Source organism: Tripterygium wilfordii, chromosome 3 (genome assembly GCF_013401445.1).
Source record: "Tripterygium wilfordii isolate XIE 37 chromosome 3, ASM1340144v1, whole genome shotgun sequence".
NCBI classification, from domain to species: domain Eukaryota; kingdom Viridiplantae; phylum Streptophyta; class Magnoliopsida; order Celastrales; family Celastraceae; genus Tripterygium; species Tripterygium wilfordii.
Genome location: NC_052234.1, coordinates 2,473,025 through 2,495,412, shown reverse-complemented (window position 1 = coordinate 2,495,412; position 22,388 = coordinate 2,473,025). Strand labels below are relative to the sequence as shown.

Sequence of the window (22,388 nt, the reverse complement as noted above, 5' to 3'; positions counted from 1 at the left end):
ATAAATATATATATATAAAAATATACACACATATATATCTACGCATTCTCTCTCCTTTCGCTTCCAACCTTCAAATGAGCCTTGAGTGCCTGGAAAGTTCACATTGATGACTCTGAGACCAAGAATTGTTGATGAGGCAGAATATGCATCATTGACACCTCAACAAGAAAAATCTGACGACCAAGTAGAAATTCAGTCAGAACGGAATCAAGCCAAAGTGGAAGCTACTTTGGGACCGGAACAGTGGATTTAAGAAAAGCCAATCGATTCTTGGTAAGGATTATCTTCTCTTCTGTTTCTGCTGCCTTTTCTCGTACCCCACGGACAACATCCTCCGGAGCTTTGTCCACAAACTGCAATGACAACAGTGTAAGGTGCACAAGGCATTAACAGTGCATCAGGAAGATGTACTCAAATTCCTGTTCAGTTAAGATACAACATAAACTCTGAAGATTAATATTGCTGATCGGTTCCTTCTCCCGAAACAAATGACTTCTATGTCCATTATATGTGTGGTTAACAGTCCTTAATTGACTTTTGGCATAACACTGCAAGAACCAATTAACTTCCAACTTCATTAATGCATCATGTTCTGATGAACTAAAGAAGGGTTTTCCCAAGTACAATTTTTCCTATGTTGTTCCCTTAGCAGCAGTGCTCTAGTTTTGCACGTCTAATACTTTATTCAGCTGGTTACAGCTTTTTTATTTTTGCAAGATTTACGAAGATGTTTAAATCAACCCTGACTGAGGTGGCTAATTAGGTATTAAAATAATAGATGTTTTTATATTTGTGTACACGAATGAATTGCAAAGGCAAGCATGTGCCATTCCAACAACTATAACACTTCACCGAGTGAGTAAAGTGGTTACTGAATCCTGGCACGTGCAAAATACATCATGGACATGGACATCTTCATATCAGAGAAACATTTAGAGTGACCGTGTTGCAAATGCAAACACCGACTTTAAAACAACATTAAATTATACTTTGATTATACTTGGAAGATCATGCATCAAAACACCTGGAATGCATTCTAGTGAATCTCACATTCGGCGTCATTCGAACGTAGTGTAGTGAGTGATGGGATATGTCAGTCTTTCCACATCTATTTAAGGTCACAGTGAAATGACACATATATTGGATATGCGCAAGTACAGCAAGGTTCATACCTGAGACGAACAAAGGCGAGTTGAAAGCCCATCATACTCTGTTTGCAACTTAGAAAGGCGCTTAGAAAGGCGTGCAAGCTCTAGAGAAATATCAACCATATCAGCAAGAGGTAGATATGCTTCCAACCCTTCACTGGCAACCAGGTGGACAGATTGATTTGCATCTCCTGATGGTTGCATTTAAATCAGAAAGAACAAATAGCTCAACATCCCATAGTGATGGCAAATTAATTAATATATAAAACTAGCCAACTTTCGAAAAGAGAACTGAATTGGACTGGAGCATACCTGGAGGAGAATCTGTGAAGCGAATATTTTGTGCATCTAGCCTGGATAGAAGTGCTAAAACCTCCATCTCTTCCTTCATTAAGCAAGTAGATAATATTAACATCAACTTAACATACTGTTGCCTTCAATAAGAACCAGCATCTCAGTAAAGAATCTTTTTAGCCCTGCCTTGTCCCTAACATTTCCCTCCTCCTCTTCCAATGGCAAAAAGAGGAGGAAGAGGAGACATAACATGAAATGGCATTGCATGCCCGAATATACATGACATGACATTGTGCTCCAATGGCATTAATAAATGGCACAATTGAGCTTCAGTATTTAACGTTATTGACAAATGGCACAACCACATGTATGTTAAACACAAGCCACATATTAAGGAATTAATTAATATATTTTTTCCACCGTTTTCAGGGGCCAAGTAGTTTTACATGCAGCATGACAATTCAATAACGTCCAACCTAAAATCATGGTAACTTGTCACAGGTTCAAGTAAGATATTAAGCTGATATGTCACCAATAATAATTCTGATGTAACGCCAATCTCAAACTTTAAAGGATAGGATAAAACTACTAAAGCCAGTCAGTTTTTGAGAATATTGAACATGATTGAAATACTCCTATTTTGGATAGTGACTGAACACATATCTGCTAATCATCTTTCTTACTTTTATTGTTGCTTGAAGGATAGGGCAGATGGTTTAGCATACTTTGAACTAAACATTGAAACAAAATAAAAACACTCTTGTTGTTTAGAAAAAAATTGAAATTTAGAGCTGTTAGATATAATGAATTTTAGCAGGAAAGTCGGATTATAATCATTGTCATGTAACTGCATATCTCCTTATGGTTCAAATGTCTGCATTACATTATTAATAACTAAGAACATGAGGCATTGGTAACTAAAATGGAATTTCATAAGTATCTTACAATTCAAATGTCTGTATTACACTACTAATAAGTAAGAAACATGTGGCATTGGTAACTACGGAATTTCATAAGAATTTTGCAGCAACACCCAGATGTTTAATTGTTTTGTTTGATAATTTTGGAAATATTTATAGCATAGTTATCCCCAACCAAAGTAACTTCAGTCCTGTCTGTCGCAAAGACTTGCTAGTTTGACAATAAAATTTAAAAAGTGATACTTTCTCATATTCCTATGGAACTCTGGAAGCTAATTGGGGAAGTGGGGAGATTTATGGTGTTCAGGTTCTAGGGAAAATATGCGACTATCAAAGTGAATTGGCTTAATCAACAATGATAGGATGCAGAAATACATATACTGGCTTACTAAACCAGGATCCATATAGTGAAATAATCGTTTTGATCTATCCCAATCCCCATCTGATGGCAGCTATTGATTAGTTGTTTAAAAAAAATGTATACTTCTTTGCTGAGGGTAATGTTAAAAGCATGTAAGGATGTTTATAAAGAAGCACGTAAGGATGTTTAGAGTAAAACATGAATTTGCCAGACCATGACCTGAACTGCTTCACTGAAAAAGCCCAAGCGCTTTGTAGCAGTTAGCAGAGCTACAGATAAAACAAACACTAAACTACACACTAAAATGGCATCGGATAAAGAATCAATTGTACTTACAGATATATATCTGATCACTTCATCACTTCCAACTATAGTTGCAGATATACGTTTCGCTGGCTCAACAGAGTATTCTGCTCGAGCATTCCGAATAGCTCTCGTCTTCCTCATGAATAAAATAACAGATTAAATCCAAATTTATGCAACAACAGCTTTGTTATGGAGATGCAAGAAAATGAATTTTTAAATTACCAGAGCTTGTAAATTTTCAAACTTTTTTATTGAGTTAGAATGCCTAGGAAGTGGTGTCCGGGGCCATGCTGAAACCATAAGAGCTTCTTTCCTGTATGGGAGTGCCTGTTATAAATCAAAGACACCTTAAATTAATAAAGCATACATCATTTATTGTCAAGTCTGTTTGCACAATTAAGTTGTGAGCTGCTGATCCTAAAAGGTGGAAGAGCTAACCACAGTACCATTCTGGTTAGGTATTAAAAACATAATTATAACTGAAGTGGGTATGCAGACTAGAAAACAATAGTAGCAACAAGATTCACTCAGCACTTACAAAGGAAAATGGGACAACAGCATTATCTGCTGCTTATTATCTTCCATCATTAACCTTGAAGTACCATCAATTTCTTTCTCATAGAAATAATAAATTCAAAGTGACCATAGACCTATTTGTATCACTGGCATCCAAATAGTGGTTGACACAATAAGCACACCACCTCAAATACACATAAATAGCAAAAAAAAGAACGATATGATTATGCAAAGGATGATGGTTAGTCATGTACTCCACTGTCAATGGGCAAGTAGAATCTGGGAAGTTGCTTGGAGATTCATCGGCATTAACTGGGCAGAACTAACACTCTGGAAAAGGAAATGATTTCAGAAAGACGAGAAAAAGGAAGTGATATGGGTTATACCACATGTTATCTGCTGTTTGTGGAAAGAAAGAAATGCTAGAGCTTTCTGAAATGTGGAAAAGTCCACTGACAAAGTAATCAGTGTTTGGTTCAGTTGTACAAGACATTCATCATCATCATCATCATCATTGTCCTCTTCCCAAACCTTGTTGGGTTAGCTATATGAATCCTCCACATGAATTTCCTTCACCATTCATTCATATCAACAACGCACAGTTAGACAAATCCTATAGAGTACAGGTCCTTTCTTACAACATAAATCCATGTATTTTTTAGTCTCATTCTTCTCTTTCTGGTATTCTCTTACTTGAATTTTTTTGAGGCTACTCATACTGCATTAATATCTCCATGTTGTACATGCTCAAGCCATCTTATCTTGATAGATGCCAGCTCTACCCTAAATCTATGCCTCGTTTCTTATCCTATCCTTGTTTCGCTGCAAATTCAATGCAACACTATCCTAAGCTCGTTGGAAAACCTCTGCAAATATGATGCATGAACCAAAAAGACCAGAAGAGGCATCAGATAGGGAGGTGGCAAGAAATACAGAGAGAGAGATTTCAACCATGATAGTAGGTTCCTGAAAGCCACTATTATATAAGCATGCGGAAGTTCTAGGTTTGTCTAGCTATGAAATTAAGATATAATCAATCCAAAGAAACTATCCTCAATTACTTGACGAGCGGTACATGCTGTAACCAGAAAAAATAATATCAATGATGATGTAGAAATCAAAATCCAAAGAAGAACCAAATACAAATATACAACTAGTACGCCACCCAAAAACAAAAGAAAAAGAAAAAAGAAATGAACTTAGGTAGCGTTAGAAAAGCAATATTCAAAGTGTAGTAATGAATAACAAGGAAAAAGTATACAGAAGAAATACCTGCCACAATTCCTCGGTCACAAATGGCATAAAAGGATGTAGCAGCATAAGTACATTCTCAAAAACGTACAATAAAACTGATTGTGCCACTGAAGCAGTAGAACCATTTCCAGAGTGGTAAAGACGAGCTTTACTAGCTTCAATATACCTGCAAAAGGTGAAAAAACTATGATCACCTGCAAAACATGTTTGAGCCACATGGGAATCCCAGTAAAATTAATAGTTACATCTGGGACACAAGCATACTTCTCGGCTTATCATTTCCACAAGTACAAATATGCACATAGATACTCACAAGACTTATGCAAGATGAGGTCCCTTGCTATATGATGGTGTGTGCCGTGGGTGAGACGTAATCAGGAGTTAGTGCAAAGTGAGAGACTTGGAGAGAGACATTAGAGCAAGTAGGACTAAACCAGAGTGTATGAAGTGTAAATTGCATAAAAGCAGGAGAAAACATGATGAACCGATTGAAATAGATGGGAATCAATTACCATAGAGTAGGATGTTCAGAGTTATGGGGCCCATAATATAAGAGAATGTATGTATCAAATAGGATTGAAGTGGGATGGATGAAGGGAACGAGTGCCTCTGGGGTGTTGTGTGACTGACGAATACCCTTGAAGTTAATGCGAAATTTTATATGTGAGATGTGCACCCTGCAAGAAGCATGGTATAGAAGTTGGGCAATCAAAGACAACATGCCCAAAGAATGCATGCGGAGGACATGAGAATGTTACATTGGACTTGCAGCAATACAACAAGGGTCGGGATAAGAAATGACACTATTCAATCTAGGTTAGAAGTAGCGCAAGCAAAGATAACAAGTAAAAAAATGATCTCAGATGGTTTGAACACATGCAACAAAAATAGGTATTATTGTGACAGTATGGAGGGTTGAGAAAATTGAAGTAGGATACGCTAAACAGAGCTGAGGTAGACCAAAAAAGTCATGGTTTATACAAGAATAAGGCAAGGGGTAGCTTCAAATAGGAATGAATGAATGGTGGAGTATCCATATAGTGGACAGAATTAACTTCTCTAATGGATTCATGTGGCCAACCCCAATTTATTTGGCATAAAGGCTAGACGATTCAGGTGAACATGTGACTCAATGATAGAATTGTAGGGATGCAATGCAACCTATAGCTCACAAGTTCAATTCCTGGAAACGACCTCTCCACATATTATGTAAGAGTAAGGTCTGCGTACATCTTGTTTGTCCCCGATCCAGCCTAATGCGGGAGCTTTGTGCACAATAGTTGTTTACCTTAAAGGTTTGGATGATGACAAAGTTAATACTCAAGGCACACAACATGCATATAGTGATACAGATAATGCAAGGTATGTAGTGACAAAGTCACATCATCATCCGAGCCTTTATCCCAAAAGTTTGGGGTCGGCTATATGCAGTGACAAAGTGTGCAATAATTTTGCCAACAAAAGTTTGACATTGTTATTAATAGTCTTCCAAATAATAAATCATTCTATGCTTCAATTAAGCAAACCCATGGCTTGCACTTTCTTTCAATTGACTAGTCATATGAGATATCTAGGATTTAACCTCGCAAGAGGAGAAAAGTTTGACGTTTTTGAATGCCACTCTGAATAAATACAAACATACCAATCAGCAAAGTCACTCCAAAAAAAATCATATATCTCTCTTCCAGCATCGCCAAAGAAAAACTTGTCATAGCTTAAGGACACCGAATCAATAAGCATATGAAGCTGTGAGACCTGAAAAAAAAAAAGAAAAAAGAAAAGGATAACAGTTTGAAGAAGTGCTGCTAATTGAATAAAGCAGACCATAGATTACGGAAATAGGCTCCTTACCACCCAACATTCTGGTAGAGGAAGCCCAAGTGTAAATTCCTCTTTGTCAAACTGAAACGAAATAAATTACTTAGTTTATAGAAGAGTAGCTGTTTTTCTAAGAGAATTATTGCTTCGCTTTCTGGAAAATTCATCATGAAACTTAAGTCATGAAGAAACTCTGAAACAAGAAACTATGGACTTGTAAGTAAAAACTACTCCTGAATTACAAGTATACAAATTTTTTGCCTAACATTATAGAGTAACTTTTTTTCCCTTTATTAAAAGGTAAGGTAATGAAATTGTCTGAGGACATGACGTCACAAAAACATTTAACATCAATTACTTAACAACAATGACCATAAAAAAGGAGGGTAAGTGAACCTGATGAGCCAGTATCTTTTCCCAAGAAGATATGTCATTTTCACGCGGTAAGTTCTGCAACACAAACTTGCCAGCATTCCATAGTTTGTTAGTGAAAGCCTTGTTGGCAGTCAACCTCTCAGTTGACAGATTGAGGTCCTGGGTGGAAAGCATTTTAGGTTAGCTAAGTAGTAATAAAAGAACTAAGAAATAAGAAGTGGCCAATCAAGTAATTGTGTTTGCGTTTGTGCAGCCTTTCATCAGTGATAGACGGACATATAGGCTCAATTCAGAGTTTCTTTAAGGACTTCAAGATAAAGGAACACCTGGCCAGCAGTTCCTAGAGCAAGACTAAATCTTAAAGCATCAGTGCCAAACTCTTTGATCGTGTCAATTGGATCTATTACATTCCCCAGTGTTTTAGACATTTTTCGCCCCTGAAATAGTTGATTGCATCATATGTCAATAACATACACAAAATCAAAAGCAATAGAGAGTAATACAATCTATAAATGGAAAGCCACGAGCCATGATTCTATCAGAAATAAGTGATCAACAATTTTTTCAAAAAATGTTTTTACTTGATTGCTCTTTACAAAACACATCTTGGTGCGCAGATAATCAACCAAAGTAAATGAGAAAATACTAGAGTCACCCAGACGTTCTAATCAACCAAGTAAATCAATTCCATATATTGACAAGTATGTACTTTTGTACAAATTGAAATACAGAAGAGTTTATGGAATGACTTGTATGCCATCCAGCATAAACTGAGTTAGTATAGGTAAGAAAATGTATGACTGAAGGTCTTCGCCTAATAGCTTGTATGCGGTACTCACATAGAAATTAAACATATAAGCTGAGGAAAGATCAAGCATAGCATATTAAGGATTGCCACCACTGGAATTTTAAATCTAACTGAAGCATAATTCTTAGGGTTGTTACATTTTCATCAGAAGTTGAACCACATAGTCGCAAGGTGACATGTTAAAAAAATGAAGATTGCTAGCACCATAATTATCCTTAAATCTAACGGATGGATCTTACAAGGAAAAGTGATCATAAAATAAAGCTTGTGGCCAAGTGATGAAGACCTTTGAATAAGTTTAGTTGAGTCCTATCCTTCGCATGAAACCTGGATTCTGAGTTTCATCGAGGGAAAAGAAAAAAGATTGTAGAAGGCTAAAATATTGCTCATGCTGGAATTCTTTAGCATTATCTGCTGCAACCTTCTACATCCCTCTTTCCACTCATTTCTAGAATTTTCCTTTCAGTTATTTTCAGCGCTTCATCTTCTACTTCACAGTTCTTTTCTGGACCATAATCAGGTGCTGTAATATTGTTTCCTTTGCCATAAAAACCAAAAAAAATTGCTCTTTTGCCAGATTTCTCTCTCTTACAGTCTTACTGCTGAAGGTCTTGCTGCCCAATTCATGTGGATACCTTTGGTTTTGCATCTTCTATCACTGCTAATCCCTTACTTGGTATCCCATATCCATTCTCATAGTTGATTGTTGCTTGGTTTACTATTAGTGGTCAGACTGAGTGTAAAGGGTGGTCGTCCATTTGATATTTCGAGTTTGTTCCTCAGCTGGATATCAATACTTCGTGAGCTGTTTTGATCAATTGCCTCTGTAATTTTAAGCTTCAATTCTATTTCTAAATTCTACATTTGATAGCTACAACTTTTATATTCTAAGCCTAAGATTGTGTCTGAAACCCAAACGATGTAGAAGGTTGTAACCATCACATAGAGCAATAATAATATTAGAAAAGAACAATCAAACTCTAAGCTGATAAGGATTAAAAAGGCGTCATAGCAACATAATCTTATTATGGTCATATATATAAGTTCCCTTAAAGGTAATTAGCATTATTTTAACTGCTCAATCGTAACGTACTGAATTACAAAAACAAGACTAAGTACCAATAATTCAGTTAACAGGGAAACTAGGGAGTAGAACATTATGTTACACGCTATTTTGTAATTTCTTTGAAGAATTAAATCTAAAGTATAAAACAAAATGTGACAGAATATCAAACAATTTAAAAGAACACCAATTAATAGCATGCCAGGTAAACAGAATAAGTTCAGCAAAACTGTATTTGGCATATATAAGGGAACTCATATACCAGAACTGGAAAGGAAGACAGAAATATAAATTTCAAAAGCACCAGCAACACATATTCTAGGGCTGGTTAGGCCTTTAAGACATAATAGTTGATATTTCGAAGCAACAGCTGCCATCCATGGAGTCTACTTACTTGGGAGTCACGAATAAGTCCATGAAGATAAACATACGAAAATGGAACAGAGCCTGTGAACTCAATTCCCATCATAACCATCCTTGCCACCCAAAAGAACAAAATGTCATGCCTGTTGAAAAAGTGAAGAAGTACCATTGCAAAGAATCACTATCGCAACAAAATAAACAAAGAAAAGGGGGTCAGGAAGACAAGTGAATAGTACATGCAAAACCCCACGGAATGCATTGCGTATTCCATTATCACAAGAGTTCTCCTATTTGGACAAAAAGGTCCATCTAAGATCAAACGAGACATAGTCATTCTCCCTATGAGAGAGCAAAAGGCAGGCTTGACAAGCATGTGGCACAAAATTGTATTTGGACCAGACAGTCCAAGGTAAAGAAGTTAACATTGATAAATAAGGTGCCTATTTAAATCACTAATAAGAAAATCATTTGATGACCCATTGAAACTTTTACGTATATATACATCCAAACATTATTTCTTTCCAAAAGCATTAAGGGACCTCAGGCTCAAACTATATTATTGATGCAACTAGATCACTTAGGAATGACTAACTCTTCTTATTCTAGAAAGGTAACTTTTGACATTTAATTACTTAGAAATGTCAATGCAAAGTTAAACTTGTTTGAGATTTTCGTGTTAAATATAGCACCATCTTACCTCAAACTATTTTAGAAACAAAGCATGTGAATAAGACCAAATATGGGCTATAGAAAAGGGGAATACGTGTGGTGATAGAAATTTGAGATGAATTGTAAGGGAGTGTATTCTATGCTCAACTTAGTCCATCCAACCTGACGAGAGAGAGAGAGAGGAATGTAGACTTGGTATAGATACATGACTTTACCCACAAGTGCTTAACATACGTTAAATTAGGAAATAGACTTGAAGAGGATCAAGGAGATACCAGAGATAGTGGGCTCCTCTACACATCTTAAGATCTATGTAAAATACACGATTTCCCCGACTCTCAGTAACTGAAATTGAAACAACAGGAGATAGCTAGAGTTGTTTACCCAGTTTCAAGCATTGTTGTCGGATAAAATTTCTTGAAATCCTCTGCTGAATCATCTGGCCACCCCAGAGTACTGAAAGGCCAGAGTGCACTGAGAAAGAAGCAGCACAAAATTAGGCAAATTTCAAAGTGCATGGGCATAGCATTTGTCACAAAATGAATTTTAAGAAACATGAGCTAACTATTCATTTGCTGAACCACATTATAAAATATCAGTACTTCCCTTGTCAATTTATTTCAAGCATCCACAGAAAACTCATATTGAAGGGGTGAAATGTAGCTTTAAAGAGAAATGGAAGATCCAAAAAAAAGGGAGGAAGTAATCAGAAAATATATGGGCTCCATAAGATTAGTGGAGAATGGAGAGTATAGCTCTAGATAGCAGCAAATTAAGAAGGAGAATCCACATAGGGGATTCAAAATAATTTCTTTTATCGATTCTTGTACCTGATCATGAAAAACTTTTTCGGACAAAGGCTTTGACGAGGATGATGAAATTGTGGCTTAAGAACATGATGTACAATTGCGTCAATTGCATCTATGACTAGGAAAGCAATTTGAGATTTGGCTGTTAGGAAAGACCAATTCTCAATTCAGAGTAAATTTCCTCCAATACTGTCACAGTATTCTTTAAATGCTATCAACAACCAGGTACTGTAATGCAAGAAACATTAATAATCATCATCATCAAAGCTTTAATCAAAAACAATTCCGGCACCACCATGCAAGTAACACTAATGAACACAAAAATAAAAATGTTGAAACTATATTTTGCAAAGCATTATCATAAAATACCTCATCTCCTTCCCCCGGCCACCCTCTCCAATGAAATACCAAAACAATACATAAAAACAAAAACAAAAAAAAAGTTGCACAAAAATTAAAAGCAAAAAAACACTCCTGCAACAAATCAAAGATGCAAAAATGCACAACTAAACAAATTCTTGATTTCTTGTACTACATAAGCACATAGAGCAAGAAGTGAATATGAGTTTTGGTAAAATAAATGACCTTGAAAACCAAGTGTCAAGAACATCTGGATCCTGGTATATCTCTACATCTTTTCCATATTTCTCATGAGCTTTCTCTAAGGCCTCATCTGCACTCCGTGCAACTATAAATTCTTCATCAAGGTCCTTTCCCACAACGTACCAAACTGGGATGCGATGTCCCCACCAGAGTTGTCTGCTTATACACCAATCCTTAATGTTTGATAGCCAGTGCTTATAAATCTACAAGCAATAGAAAAAGAAACGAAAATCAAACACACAAATTGGTAAACCATGTTGTAGTTAGAAAAACAATCTTTTTTACAGACAAAGTTGAAAATGAACAATGGCCTCATGGTAAGACTGGTGTTGTTTTTAGATGATGTATGTGAATGGTTCGGTGACAGAATTACAGGAGTCCACAAGATAACCATAAAAGAAGCTCTGCCTGCCAGATGTTACTGAACTAAGTGGCTCAAAAATCACCAAATATTCAAACAGAAAAAAACCAGTTTATCTGTACAGCACAGGTGCTATATGAAGGGACAGAATGCAACATCCTTTTCCATGCGACATACCTTCTCGAATCTTTCAGGAATAATAGTTAAATCTCCCTTTTCGACTGCATGAAGGGCCTTCTCAGCTAAGGGCTCCATAGTCACAAACCATTGTGTACTTACTAATGGCTCAATTACCTAATATGAAGCACGAAAAATAGTAGAAGAGCAAAACTGATGAGTCATTGGTTCACTTAACTTTTGGTTTAAGATCATATAAAGCATAATAAGTGGAAAACCAAGAGACATACTTCCCCACCACGTTGGGATCTGGGAACTCGTAAGGTGTGAGGCTCCTTTTTGACAGCTAAACCTGTCTCCTCAAGATCTGACCACAATTTCTTACGTGCCTCAAACCGATCAAGACCACTAATATTTCAAGAGTCATTACCATATGTTAAACAAATCAATAAAACATACTTTAATTATCGTTCAACAATTGGATGAGATTTACCAAAACAGTCCAGCAACGTCATTAAGAGTCCCATCCTTGTTCATCACATTAAGTATTGGAAGGCCAAGCTTTCTAGCAAGAAGGTAATCATTATGATCATGTCCAGGGCTTATCTTCAACACGCCAGTCCCAAAGTCTTTGTCTACATACTGTCGTAACAGAAATAACATATAACACCAGAAATCAAATTATTTGCCTGGATGAAAGGATAAACCGATAAAATAATATCTTCCCACAAAAGAATTAAGCAGCGAAAATGATAGAAAAACACAGAATATGTGAATTTACACACGTACAAATAAGAGTTCATGAGAATTATAGCATCCATTTGAATATTTTCACGGCTCTTAATGGCAATCAAAAGCTAATTTAATATCATGCGGGCTGATGGCCTGCGTATCAGATATTAAACTGATAAGAACAGAATTCTAGTAAATACTTCATGAGTCAAGAATGCCACAAGCAACAATGAAGCTAAAACAAAGAGGATAAAATGCTGATAATATTAAGTGGCTCAATCCACAGGAAGGCACACACCACTTAATACAAAAAACAAAATTGAAACAAATAACAGGAAGAATCTGAAGGAGGACTTTTGGTGGCATATTAAAATTGGCTAGGCAATAGAATGCAAACTGTGCTCTATGAGCAATAACTGCGAAAAGATAAAATCTAAAGCCCAAATTGTATGACCTGATTCGGTCCTTCGCATCGCAGGGACAGTAAAAAAGGATTACATCTCCAGGAAAAAACACAACCAACATATGCATGTGCACAAAAATTATATGCCTTTTAACCAACAAAACAATGGATTCCTTGCAAACTATACGAGTTTAAACTCGTATAACAGAAGATAATATAAAAACAAATAGCAATGCCGTTTCGTGCATCTGGACATGCTGCAGAAAGAAAATATCCCAAGGAAGACATGGAACTGATCAGAATTCTGAAACAATCAATGATGGCTCTAACATTATTTGAAACCAAATTATCTTGTGAAGTGACCTTCATTTTTAAAAGACCTCCAAAATAATTTTCCGCTTAATACATTTTCATTTTGGAAGGTACACAGGTCTGCATCATGGCCATGTTCATTGATCCACAGTGTACCTTTCTTGCCTTCAAATAGAGATCAAGGGTCCAAAATTGCCTAATATTGCAACTAGATAGTGGTACGCCCATGAACTAGAGTACTAGACCTATAAATCATTTACCAATAAACAACAATGTTGAATTCAAAAAAAATTACCAAAAAGGTGTATGAATGTTTTTACCTTGTCAGAGATAATAGGAACATGACGACCATATGTCATAGGAACTATAGCCATCATCCCAATGTACTTGGAATAGCGTTCATCCTGCATATGAGTAATCAAATCTAACTCAAACATATATTCCAGCAATGGCTATAACTTTTTTCATATTAGATGTAATAGATGTATAGATGGAAGAAACACAAATCATGATGCTTATATCAAAGAGATTGATTCTTCAAATGATACAAGGGTGAAGTATATAACCCCGTAAACAGTTCGGCTACGTTTGGTATGCCGAAAACTAGTAGGATTGAACTATATTGGACTATTTTAGTCCACTCCTATGTTTGGGGCACAAAAATAATCCAAGTATACTTTTATTCCACTTTGTTAATATTAGTTACCTCGCCATTCAACCCAATAAGCATTTCACATTATTTATACATATTTTAACACTCCCCTAACGTGTGTGCTGGACAATCCGACGGCTCAACAAGTGCACAACAAAAGAGGCACAACACTAGGGCTACTCACACAAGGCCCTCACTTGGGGCAACTACAAACACACACAAAGGCCCACACTTGGGGCAACAACAAATGGGGTTTAAATTTTGGAAGCTAAGGTTTGAACTTGTTAAGATTAGTTACTTTGCCATTCAACCCAATAAGTTAACATGTTAGGTTTGGGCATTTCACATCATTTATACATACTCTAACACTCCCCCTCAAGTGTGGGCTAGGCAATCCTACAGCCTAACACATGCACAACAAACGGGGCCTAGCACTAGGGCTACTCTCACACAAGGCCCTCACTTGGATCAACAACAAACACACACAAAGGCCCACACTTGGGGCAACAACAAATGGGAGTTTAAATTGCAGAAGCTAAGTTTTGAACCTAAAGCAGAAGCTAAGTTTTGAACCTAAGACCTCCTGCTCCGACACCATATTAAGATTAGTTACCTTGTCATTCAACCTAACAAGTTAACTTATTGGGTTGGGGCATTTCACATCATTTATACATATTCTAACATAACCCAAGACCTCCCACTCCGATACCATCAGAGTATAATGAATGCAAAGACCTATTTCAACAATATAAACAAAGTTACCCACCTTAGGATGCACTGCAACGGCTACATCCCCAAATAAAGTCTCAGGACGAGTTGTTGCTATCGTCAAGAAGTCACTCCTAGAAAATGATAAAATAACAATATTTATATCTGCATGATTTACCAGTCCATAGAAGTTGCAAAAATAGAAGACAAACACAATTTAGAAACAATAAGAAGGAACGCCTAGGTAGCTTCCATACAGAAACAGACTTTCACAAAAATTATATTCAATTCAGATCCAGCATATCAGAAGTTCATAAAACACAAGAACTGTTATCTATGGAGAGGATTGAATGCTAAGAATAAGTTTATGCGAAGGCAAACAGGAAATGTAAGCTGCCTTCCACCCATCATCTCGGCAATGTATCGAGCCCTACTGAATATCATTTCTCTGCTAATTAACTATATAGTTCAAAATATACTACATTTTTAAATTTCCCTCATGAGATATATTTTTCTCTAAATTCGGTAAAACGAAGCATGCTCTAAAATGTTCTGACCTCTTGCAACAATAAAACATCCAACATTACCTAAATCAAAGCATTACTTGTGTATTAAATACAGAGTCAAAAGACCCTCAATCGGGGAAGTAGCAAGCACATGGACAACGTCAAGTAATTTCTTCATATAAGTATATTAACATTAATTATCAAAAAAAAAAGTATATCAACATTGAGGTGTCAAAGGCATAAAAGCATCATCAAATTGCCTTTTGTTGTTTGCAATGATATTCTCTTCTTCAACATCATCAATATATTGAACCTCATTTTTAAACCACCTCTCTAATTAGCAGATTGAGTTTTTTTAAAAGAAGTAATTACAAGACTTCCCTCCAAATTTCTTGGCAGAGGTCAAAAGGATAATGTAAATCTTCAATTGAATACAACTTAGAACAACTATTAAATAAGAGAATAGGGTCTCACAGACTTCTACCATCAGTACGTGTTAGCAGATAAGACAGAGGCTGGATATGGACTAAGGACAAATTAATTAAGGCTGTTGGGATGGGCTGGAAAGGATGGCCTTACCATAACAAATAACATCTAGGAAGAAATCATAAAATGAAAAAAACAGCCATATGCTGGTAATTCTAGTCCATTGTGCCTAGCCTCATTTAACCCAGCTCATTTCAGGCAGGGCAATAACAGGAAAGAAAAGTCCTGACTCCTGTGTACTGGCTATACCCATCTAACCCACTTGATTCTTATCAAGTATTTTTTTCACAAAGTTTTGATCCAAAAAACTTTGCTTGTCACACTCATATTAAATATTAGAACTCTATAGGGTGTAAATATCATTAATCAATTGACAAGTATATGACTAATAGCCAAGCAATGAAAATGAGTTTGAAATTCCCAACTACTGATAAACAAATCCAGTATGAAAATAAGGAGCTAATAGACAGTGTATTCTACAACAAATATTAAATAAGACTACATTATTTTTAAGAATATTTTAGCCTTTCAAAAGGGGAAAATAACTACCTTGAACCTCCAGCAACGCGATACTTAATATAATATAGAGTACCAGGTTCTTCAGAATATTCTACTTCCTACAAAGAGGTTTACAACAAATGTTGTGTGATTACATATGCTGAAAACAGCAAAAACGACTCCACTTCAAAAGCAACATACCAGGTCTGAGACTGCAGTTTGAAGATTAGGGGACCAATTCACCAAGTAAGACCCTGAAAGAAATATATAGATATACACACGTAGATGAGATTACACTTAATTTACCAATGAGACAATAAACGTTTACTTGACAATCCAAGTCATAGAGAAGTGGTATAATCACACGAACAGAAATAGAGGAATGGACTCGACTACTTCTTATAGGCAGTCCCAACTAATATGGGTTGATCAACATTTAAACAGGCAAATATCTGAGGAAGTCCAGAAAAGGGGAAATTCTCCTGGGAAATAAAAATAATGAGTAAAAGCTCGTAGAATAGGATTAAAATTTGTAGACAATACTTCAACCAAATGGTATCAAATTCAATTCAAGCAAAGAGGTCAAAAGCAGAAATTCTGCATATAGTCAAGTACCTTTGCATGAGAGAGAGAGAGGGAGGGAGGGAGGAAGGGGATGAGAAGTTAAATGATGGGCTTGATTTCTTGTTACAACACCCAGAAATATCACCATAAAGGGCCAGAGGAATCGGAACAGATACACCCATATGGAAGCATTTGCCCTTCATAGACCACAATAATAAGAAAACCACGAAAAAATATCTGGACTCTAATACTTTTACAGACACTGTTTACAACTCTGTTGCATTTATTAAACTCATACACAAAATGATTCATAAAACTACAACTCAGTAATTTAACGTCCAAGTCTTGCCACAGATATGAATTGGAGTCTCCATAATCATCAATGGTGTACGATAATATCTTCAGTCATTTACACACTTTAAACAAATGAATTATGTCCCAAACTGTTTTAACAAGGGCCACAAAATAAAAGAATAATAATAGTTTGCCAAACACAAGCAGGCATACATCATGAAGTCAATTCAAAATTTAAAATGTCCTATTTCACAGTGAAAAAGGGAGGACTCCAAGGATAGAAATGAAATTGATGGACAACAAACTGCTAAATAAGAAGGGAATATTAATGAAATTTCCCAGCTGATTAAGACTACGAGAACAGTGTGAGCGGAATTCGACTATATACCTCGATAAATTAAGCCTTTTTCATGAAGTCTAACAAAGGCCTCCATTACAGCTCCTACAAAAGTTCAAATGATGGGACTCAGATGATATAATGTGACGAGAAAATTACAATTATCTCAACCAATGTATGCAAGTTCTAAGACTTTAAACAGCCATGTTATAGCATATAACAGACATCAGAGAAGTAAAAGAAATAACAAGGCCAAAAGATCAAAAGTAAAATCAATAAATATATTCTACAGCAACAAAATATCAACGAGTAAAAAGATCTTACGACTTAGTTGCTCATCAAGGGTGAAATGTTCTCTAGTCCAGTCACAAGAGGCACCAAGCCTCTTAATCTGATTAGTAATGGTTCCACCATATCTGAAAAATAGAAAGCAGGTAAGCTAATGCACACATACATGAACTCGCGCACACAAACGGAGAATGAAAAATTGAATAATACAGGAAACCATTGTAGTCAACAGTAGGATAGCTGTAAAACTAGAGCAAAAAAAGTTGGAATAGAGTAGTTGTATGCAGATTTATCAGATCCAATAAATCTGTTTTCTATGGTCATGGTCATGCACCTTCCCTCCCCGCCCGCAAACCCCCCCCCCCCCCCTCCCAAAAAAAATCTAAATATTGAATCAAAGCCCCTTGTTCCACACATCGAAGAGTTTAGATAATTGTTAAGAGATAAATGTCGCACATCGTCTTTTTTGGCTGAATTATATGTGGTACCCTCTCCTCTATCTAATAGGTCCTTTAGGGAGAGTGTATGAGCAACTTATAAGCAAAATTTAATACGGTATCAGACTGGGCCCCTAGTGATGCGTTCTTGGACAGCCTTACCTCCACCCATTTATTGGGCCATGGTTTACCCGTTTTCTGCACTTATTGGGCCTTTGGATTGTCCAGCTCACAAGTGAGGGGAGTATTAAGAGATAAATGTCCCACATCGTCTAGTGTGGGTGAATTATACGTGCATATATGTGGTACCCTTTCCTCTATCTAATAGGTCTTTTTAGGGAGAGTGTATGGGCCCCTTATATGCTAAATTTAACAATAACAATACCTAATCAGAGAGTGAAAATCCTCTATTTCTTTCATTGTTAACATGGGGAAGAGGCTGACAAAACACACACAAGTACAGGCCCAACCACGCACATGTATATATAAACATAGATATGACTAACATCACGTCAGTGTATGATGCAAATGTTATGAGTACTACATTAGAATATTGGAAGCAAGAACAAATAAAAAAAATCTAAATAACCAGGAGAGGATAATATACTTCTTTTTCCATTCCCAAACCCGTTGCACAAACTCATCTCTGCCCAGTTCTGCCCTTTTTATTCCTTCAGATGCAAGCATTCTTTCCACCACCAACTAAAACAAAAATGCATATCGTTCACTATAAACTCAAATAAAACAGTATGTATGAAAGAAAGACAATATCAAGAACGTAACATTCAAAAAAGTAAAAAATTAAACTAAAAGATAAACAAACTAACTCTATAAATAATTCCACTAAAAGGTTGGAGGCACTAAAAGGTCAACATGTGCTTATATCCTAAATAAATTCTTAAAAAACTTGCATAAAAAATTCTGCCACAGTAACAGCAGTCTGGAATATTCAAAACAAAAAGGAACTAGTTTGTGGTTATGAGACCAAATAGTAATGTCTGTCAAAATGCCAACAACTTCAATAGTGAAAGATTTTATTTCTAGGAAATGGAATAAAAGAAAAAATATTAGCCAATACACTATGTGTATTTACAGCCTTTCAGACCAAAGAAAACCTGAGTTGCAATTCCAGCATGATCAGTCCCTGGAAGCCAAAGTGTGTCTCTTCCTTTCATGCGGTGGTATCTAACCATGATATCCTGAAATTTGAAGCCAATAGAATTAGGGATGCAATATCATCAGTGTAAATGCTTCTAACAAAAATCAACATGGCAGACAGCACATAAACTTTGGAATTGTATGACATCTAACAAGAACATCAAATAATTAAGATGTCAAACTGAATGCTGTTCATTGGAAAGAATCGAAATAAAAGCAAAAATGGTGTCATCAAACACAATGTAAAAAGTCACATACAGTAACAATTATGTAGTTAAAAGAAGTTTGCACATGCTTATTTAGAGGATAAAAGGACCGCAAAATGCCTCCTTCATTCCTTGTTGATTTAAGGTCATCCGAGAAATGGAGCAAAATAGAAAGGAAAAGTAGGAAGTGAGATGAATTGCCTCACCCCTTCAAAAAGATAAAAATCATTGAGCCCTGTAAATTTTGCCTCATTTTCATTTATATGACGAGAGTTCTGAGATACTGGCACCATGAACTACATTTATTTAGACATTCTTACTAGTATGCAAATTATACTAAAATTAGAAATCACATTCCGAGTTGTAAACTCATAATAATTGTGGATATCAAGGTCATTAGCCCTCCCATTTAAGCCAAAGAACAGTGGTTCAGTTCTACCTAAAAATTTATTTCGCCCATAAATATATCCCCCACTTATGGGTTATAGAATATTATAGAATCTTATATTTGATTGACGCCTTTCTTAAATTAGACCTAATAGTCTCATTTCTTATCTTATATTTCGTTGTGTTTCTCATCATATTGGCGCTATTCCATAATAAGCACCCACCCCCTCCCCCCAACACCCAAAAATCTAGGTCCCCGATCAACAAATAAGTAATAAATGCATCACTCAAGCAAAACAGCTGCAGTGCACTCAGTTTCCAGCTTCATTCAAGAAATGGGACAGAAAAACAAAATGAAATTCAACTCGAACAAAGAGAACCCAAAATCACTTTCACAACCTCAAGAGTAACAAACATTGCATGCCCCATATGCAGCGAGCCAGTAACATTAGGGGGTGGCATTGATACCACAAAAGTATCACTTCCCCGGTCAAATTTTGGCTTAAAATACCCTTGAGATTCCCACCTAACATCCAAATTAAACAAAAAAAGAAAACATGTGAATAAAAATGTCATGAAGCTCCATCATAGGTAGTACTGGCACCAGCTAAATATGCAAATAGACAAATCCTCAGTTGAGAAATCATGCAAACAGCAGTATCAAAAGTGCAACTATCAAAATATAATAATTTGGAATCAGAAAGGCCCACCAAATAAATAAACTCAATGATGCGCACACAAATTTTCCCTGCTAGGTACATAGAGGTGAACGTATGCACATATAATTTGTTCTTCAACAAAAGAAACCTCTTTTCAAGTGGAAAAGATCGTACAAGCAGCCCTTTGGCACCATCCAAGAGCTTATCGAGGGGATGGGACAGAGTAAATCTTAATTTAGTATCTTATCAATTTAAAAGACCATAATAAATGTAGAAAGAACCCAAACCCGTGAAAAATCAATTTTAGTCATAGTTCAACAAAAAGACTCAAAGTTCTTTTTACACCTTCTTCATCTTTCTATTGAGATAAAGAAATGGAACAGAAAGATCTCATGGTGAAACCTAGGCTCTTCCATAGGTAAGCATATACCCAAGCTCAATCTCATAGTGCCTGCTACATTAATTGCAAAACCTTCTATGTAACATCCTGGGCATGCTCTCAAGGTAACCCACCAAGTCTCACAATTGTGTCCCATAAGACAACTAAAAATTTCAGTTCAAAGTCGTTCACATATAGCCCACAATCTTATCCCGTTTTTATGTGAGATGCTATTAGGATTAGGAGGAACAACTATAAATTGCAATGTAGCTTGTGTACTCGTAGGTTATAACATAAGCAAAAGATAATAAGCCACCCACTTTGCTCAAACAACCCTGGTTTGCAGATATATATTAGCAAAAGTTCAGCTTCGATACCACTTATACCAACCCAGCTACATTATAGAAATAGCTTAGCAGGAAAAACTGCTCAGTACCCTACTAAAGAATTAGGGGGATGAGGTTATTGGGAGAGCCAGATCTATGTGCTGCTATGAAACCATCTAATCACGGGCACTAGAAGACCTTACAACTCCACCAAAAGAAATATTCTTCTAATGATAATACAAGAACAACGATATGAAACTGCCATCCTCTACCACAAAAATCAGAACCAGCACTCTTAGCAAGCCAAGCATTCACAAAATCAATAATTAAGAGGCAAAACCAACAAATGAAAAGAAAATTGTAACTTCTGCTTCTTCAAAAAATAAAACACCATTTATATATTCTTTCTTCTGAAGAAAGGTCAAAGGACTTTGCCTCCTCGGGAGAAGTAAACACACCATCCTCTGCCGCGGCACCTGATTTGCAATGAAACCAGTGATAGATTTAACACAGAAAATTCCTTAAGGAAAACATTATTCCATTTCCCAAAAAAAAAGTAGAATTAAGGAAAGAAATAACAGGAACCTAATAATATAAACCCGAGCAAGAATGGCCAGGATGGTTCAGGACAAACAAGAATAAAAAAAATAAAAAATAAAAAAATCTTAAGAGCTTATCCTCAATGTGATTGTCACGAAGAAATAAATAAGAAGGCACAAAAACAAGCCACCATAATATAACAAGAAAAGAAAATGATGCTTTTCCTTTTCCTTTATTTTTCACAGCGCAGAAAATTTATAGCAAGAAAAGAAAGAAAATCATAAATTTCCCCAAAATTATCCACTAAATAATATCGTTTAATTATTGAAAACTCATTCCATAAAAACAGAAAAAAGAAATCATGACCGAAAATTTCCTACACTTGGAATTCAACATGCAAAACTTGAACATTTCAGTTTCCCACATTGCACTTAATGCCGCTTTAGTAACTGGAAATCATTCATTCTTACGAGATTTTCTCTTGCAATCGAGCTTCGAATTCTCCGTAACTGCATGCCGTAATCTTGGTTTGAGGCGGCGATTGAGATGCCGCCGAGAGAGGATGAAGTTAGAACAGCGTCGTTGAGAGAAGAGTAGAGGACTGAATCTTTGACAAGAAGAGCAAGAAGAAGATAAGAGGAAGGAAGCAGAGAAGCCCGATTGAAGACTCGTCATCACAACTTATTAATCGACGAGAGTCGGATGACGAATAATGGGCGGGCGTTTAGGCT

At 36.2% G+C, this 22,388-nt stretch overlaps 1 protein-coding gene across 3 annotated transcripts; it reads right to left on the bottom strand.

Annotated features, from left to right (window-relative positions):
• Positions 1 to 178: 178 nt before the first annotated feature.
• LOC119985867 (valine--tRNA ligase, chloroplastic/mitochondrial 2) lies at positions 179 to 22,385 on the bottom strand. 3 transcript variants are annotated; one of them, XM_038830317.1, is made up of 27 exons: positions 22,128 to 22,385; positions 21,509 to 21,593; positions 20,153 to 20,279; positions 19,118 to 19,201; positions 18,610 to 18,704; positions 17,602 to 17,693; positions 17,329 to 17,382; positions 16,284 to 16,336; positions 16,134 to 16,201; positions 14,651 to 14,726; positions 13,553 to 13,636; positions 12,279 to 12,427; positions 12,076 to 12,193; positions 11,846 to 11,962; positions 11,290 to 11,510; positions 10,280 to 10,369; positions 9,258 to 9,369; positions 7,319 to 7,429; positions 7,014 to 7,151; positions 6,651 to 6,701; positions 6,442 to 6,554; positions 4,818 to 4,965; positions 3,252 to 3,356; positions 3,060 to 3,161; positions 1,461 to 1,533; positions 1,173 to 1,339; positions 179 to 353 (listed from the first exon to the last, which is right to left on the bottom strand). In XM_038830317.1, exons 1-27 carry the CDS (start codon positions 22,330 to 22,332, stop codon positions 225 to 227), a joined length of 2,967 nt encoding a protein of 988 aa, XP_038686245.1. In that variant the 5' UTR covers positions 22,333 to 22,385; the 3' UTR covers positions 179 to 224. The 3 variants fall into 3 exon arrangements, with proteins under 3 accessions (XP_038686245.1, XP_038686253.1, XP_038686262.1); XM_038830325.1 differs by lacking the exon at positions 20,153 to 20,279 and having other exon boundaries at positions 22,128 to 22,170; XM_038830334.1 differs by lacking the exons at positions 20,153 to 20,279; positions 21,509 to 21,593; positions 22,128 to 22,385 and having other exon boundaries at positions 18,591 to 18,704.
• Positions 22,386 to 22,388: the final 3 nt, after the last annotated feature.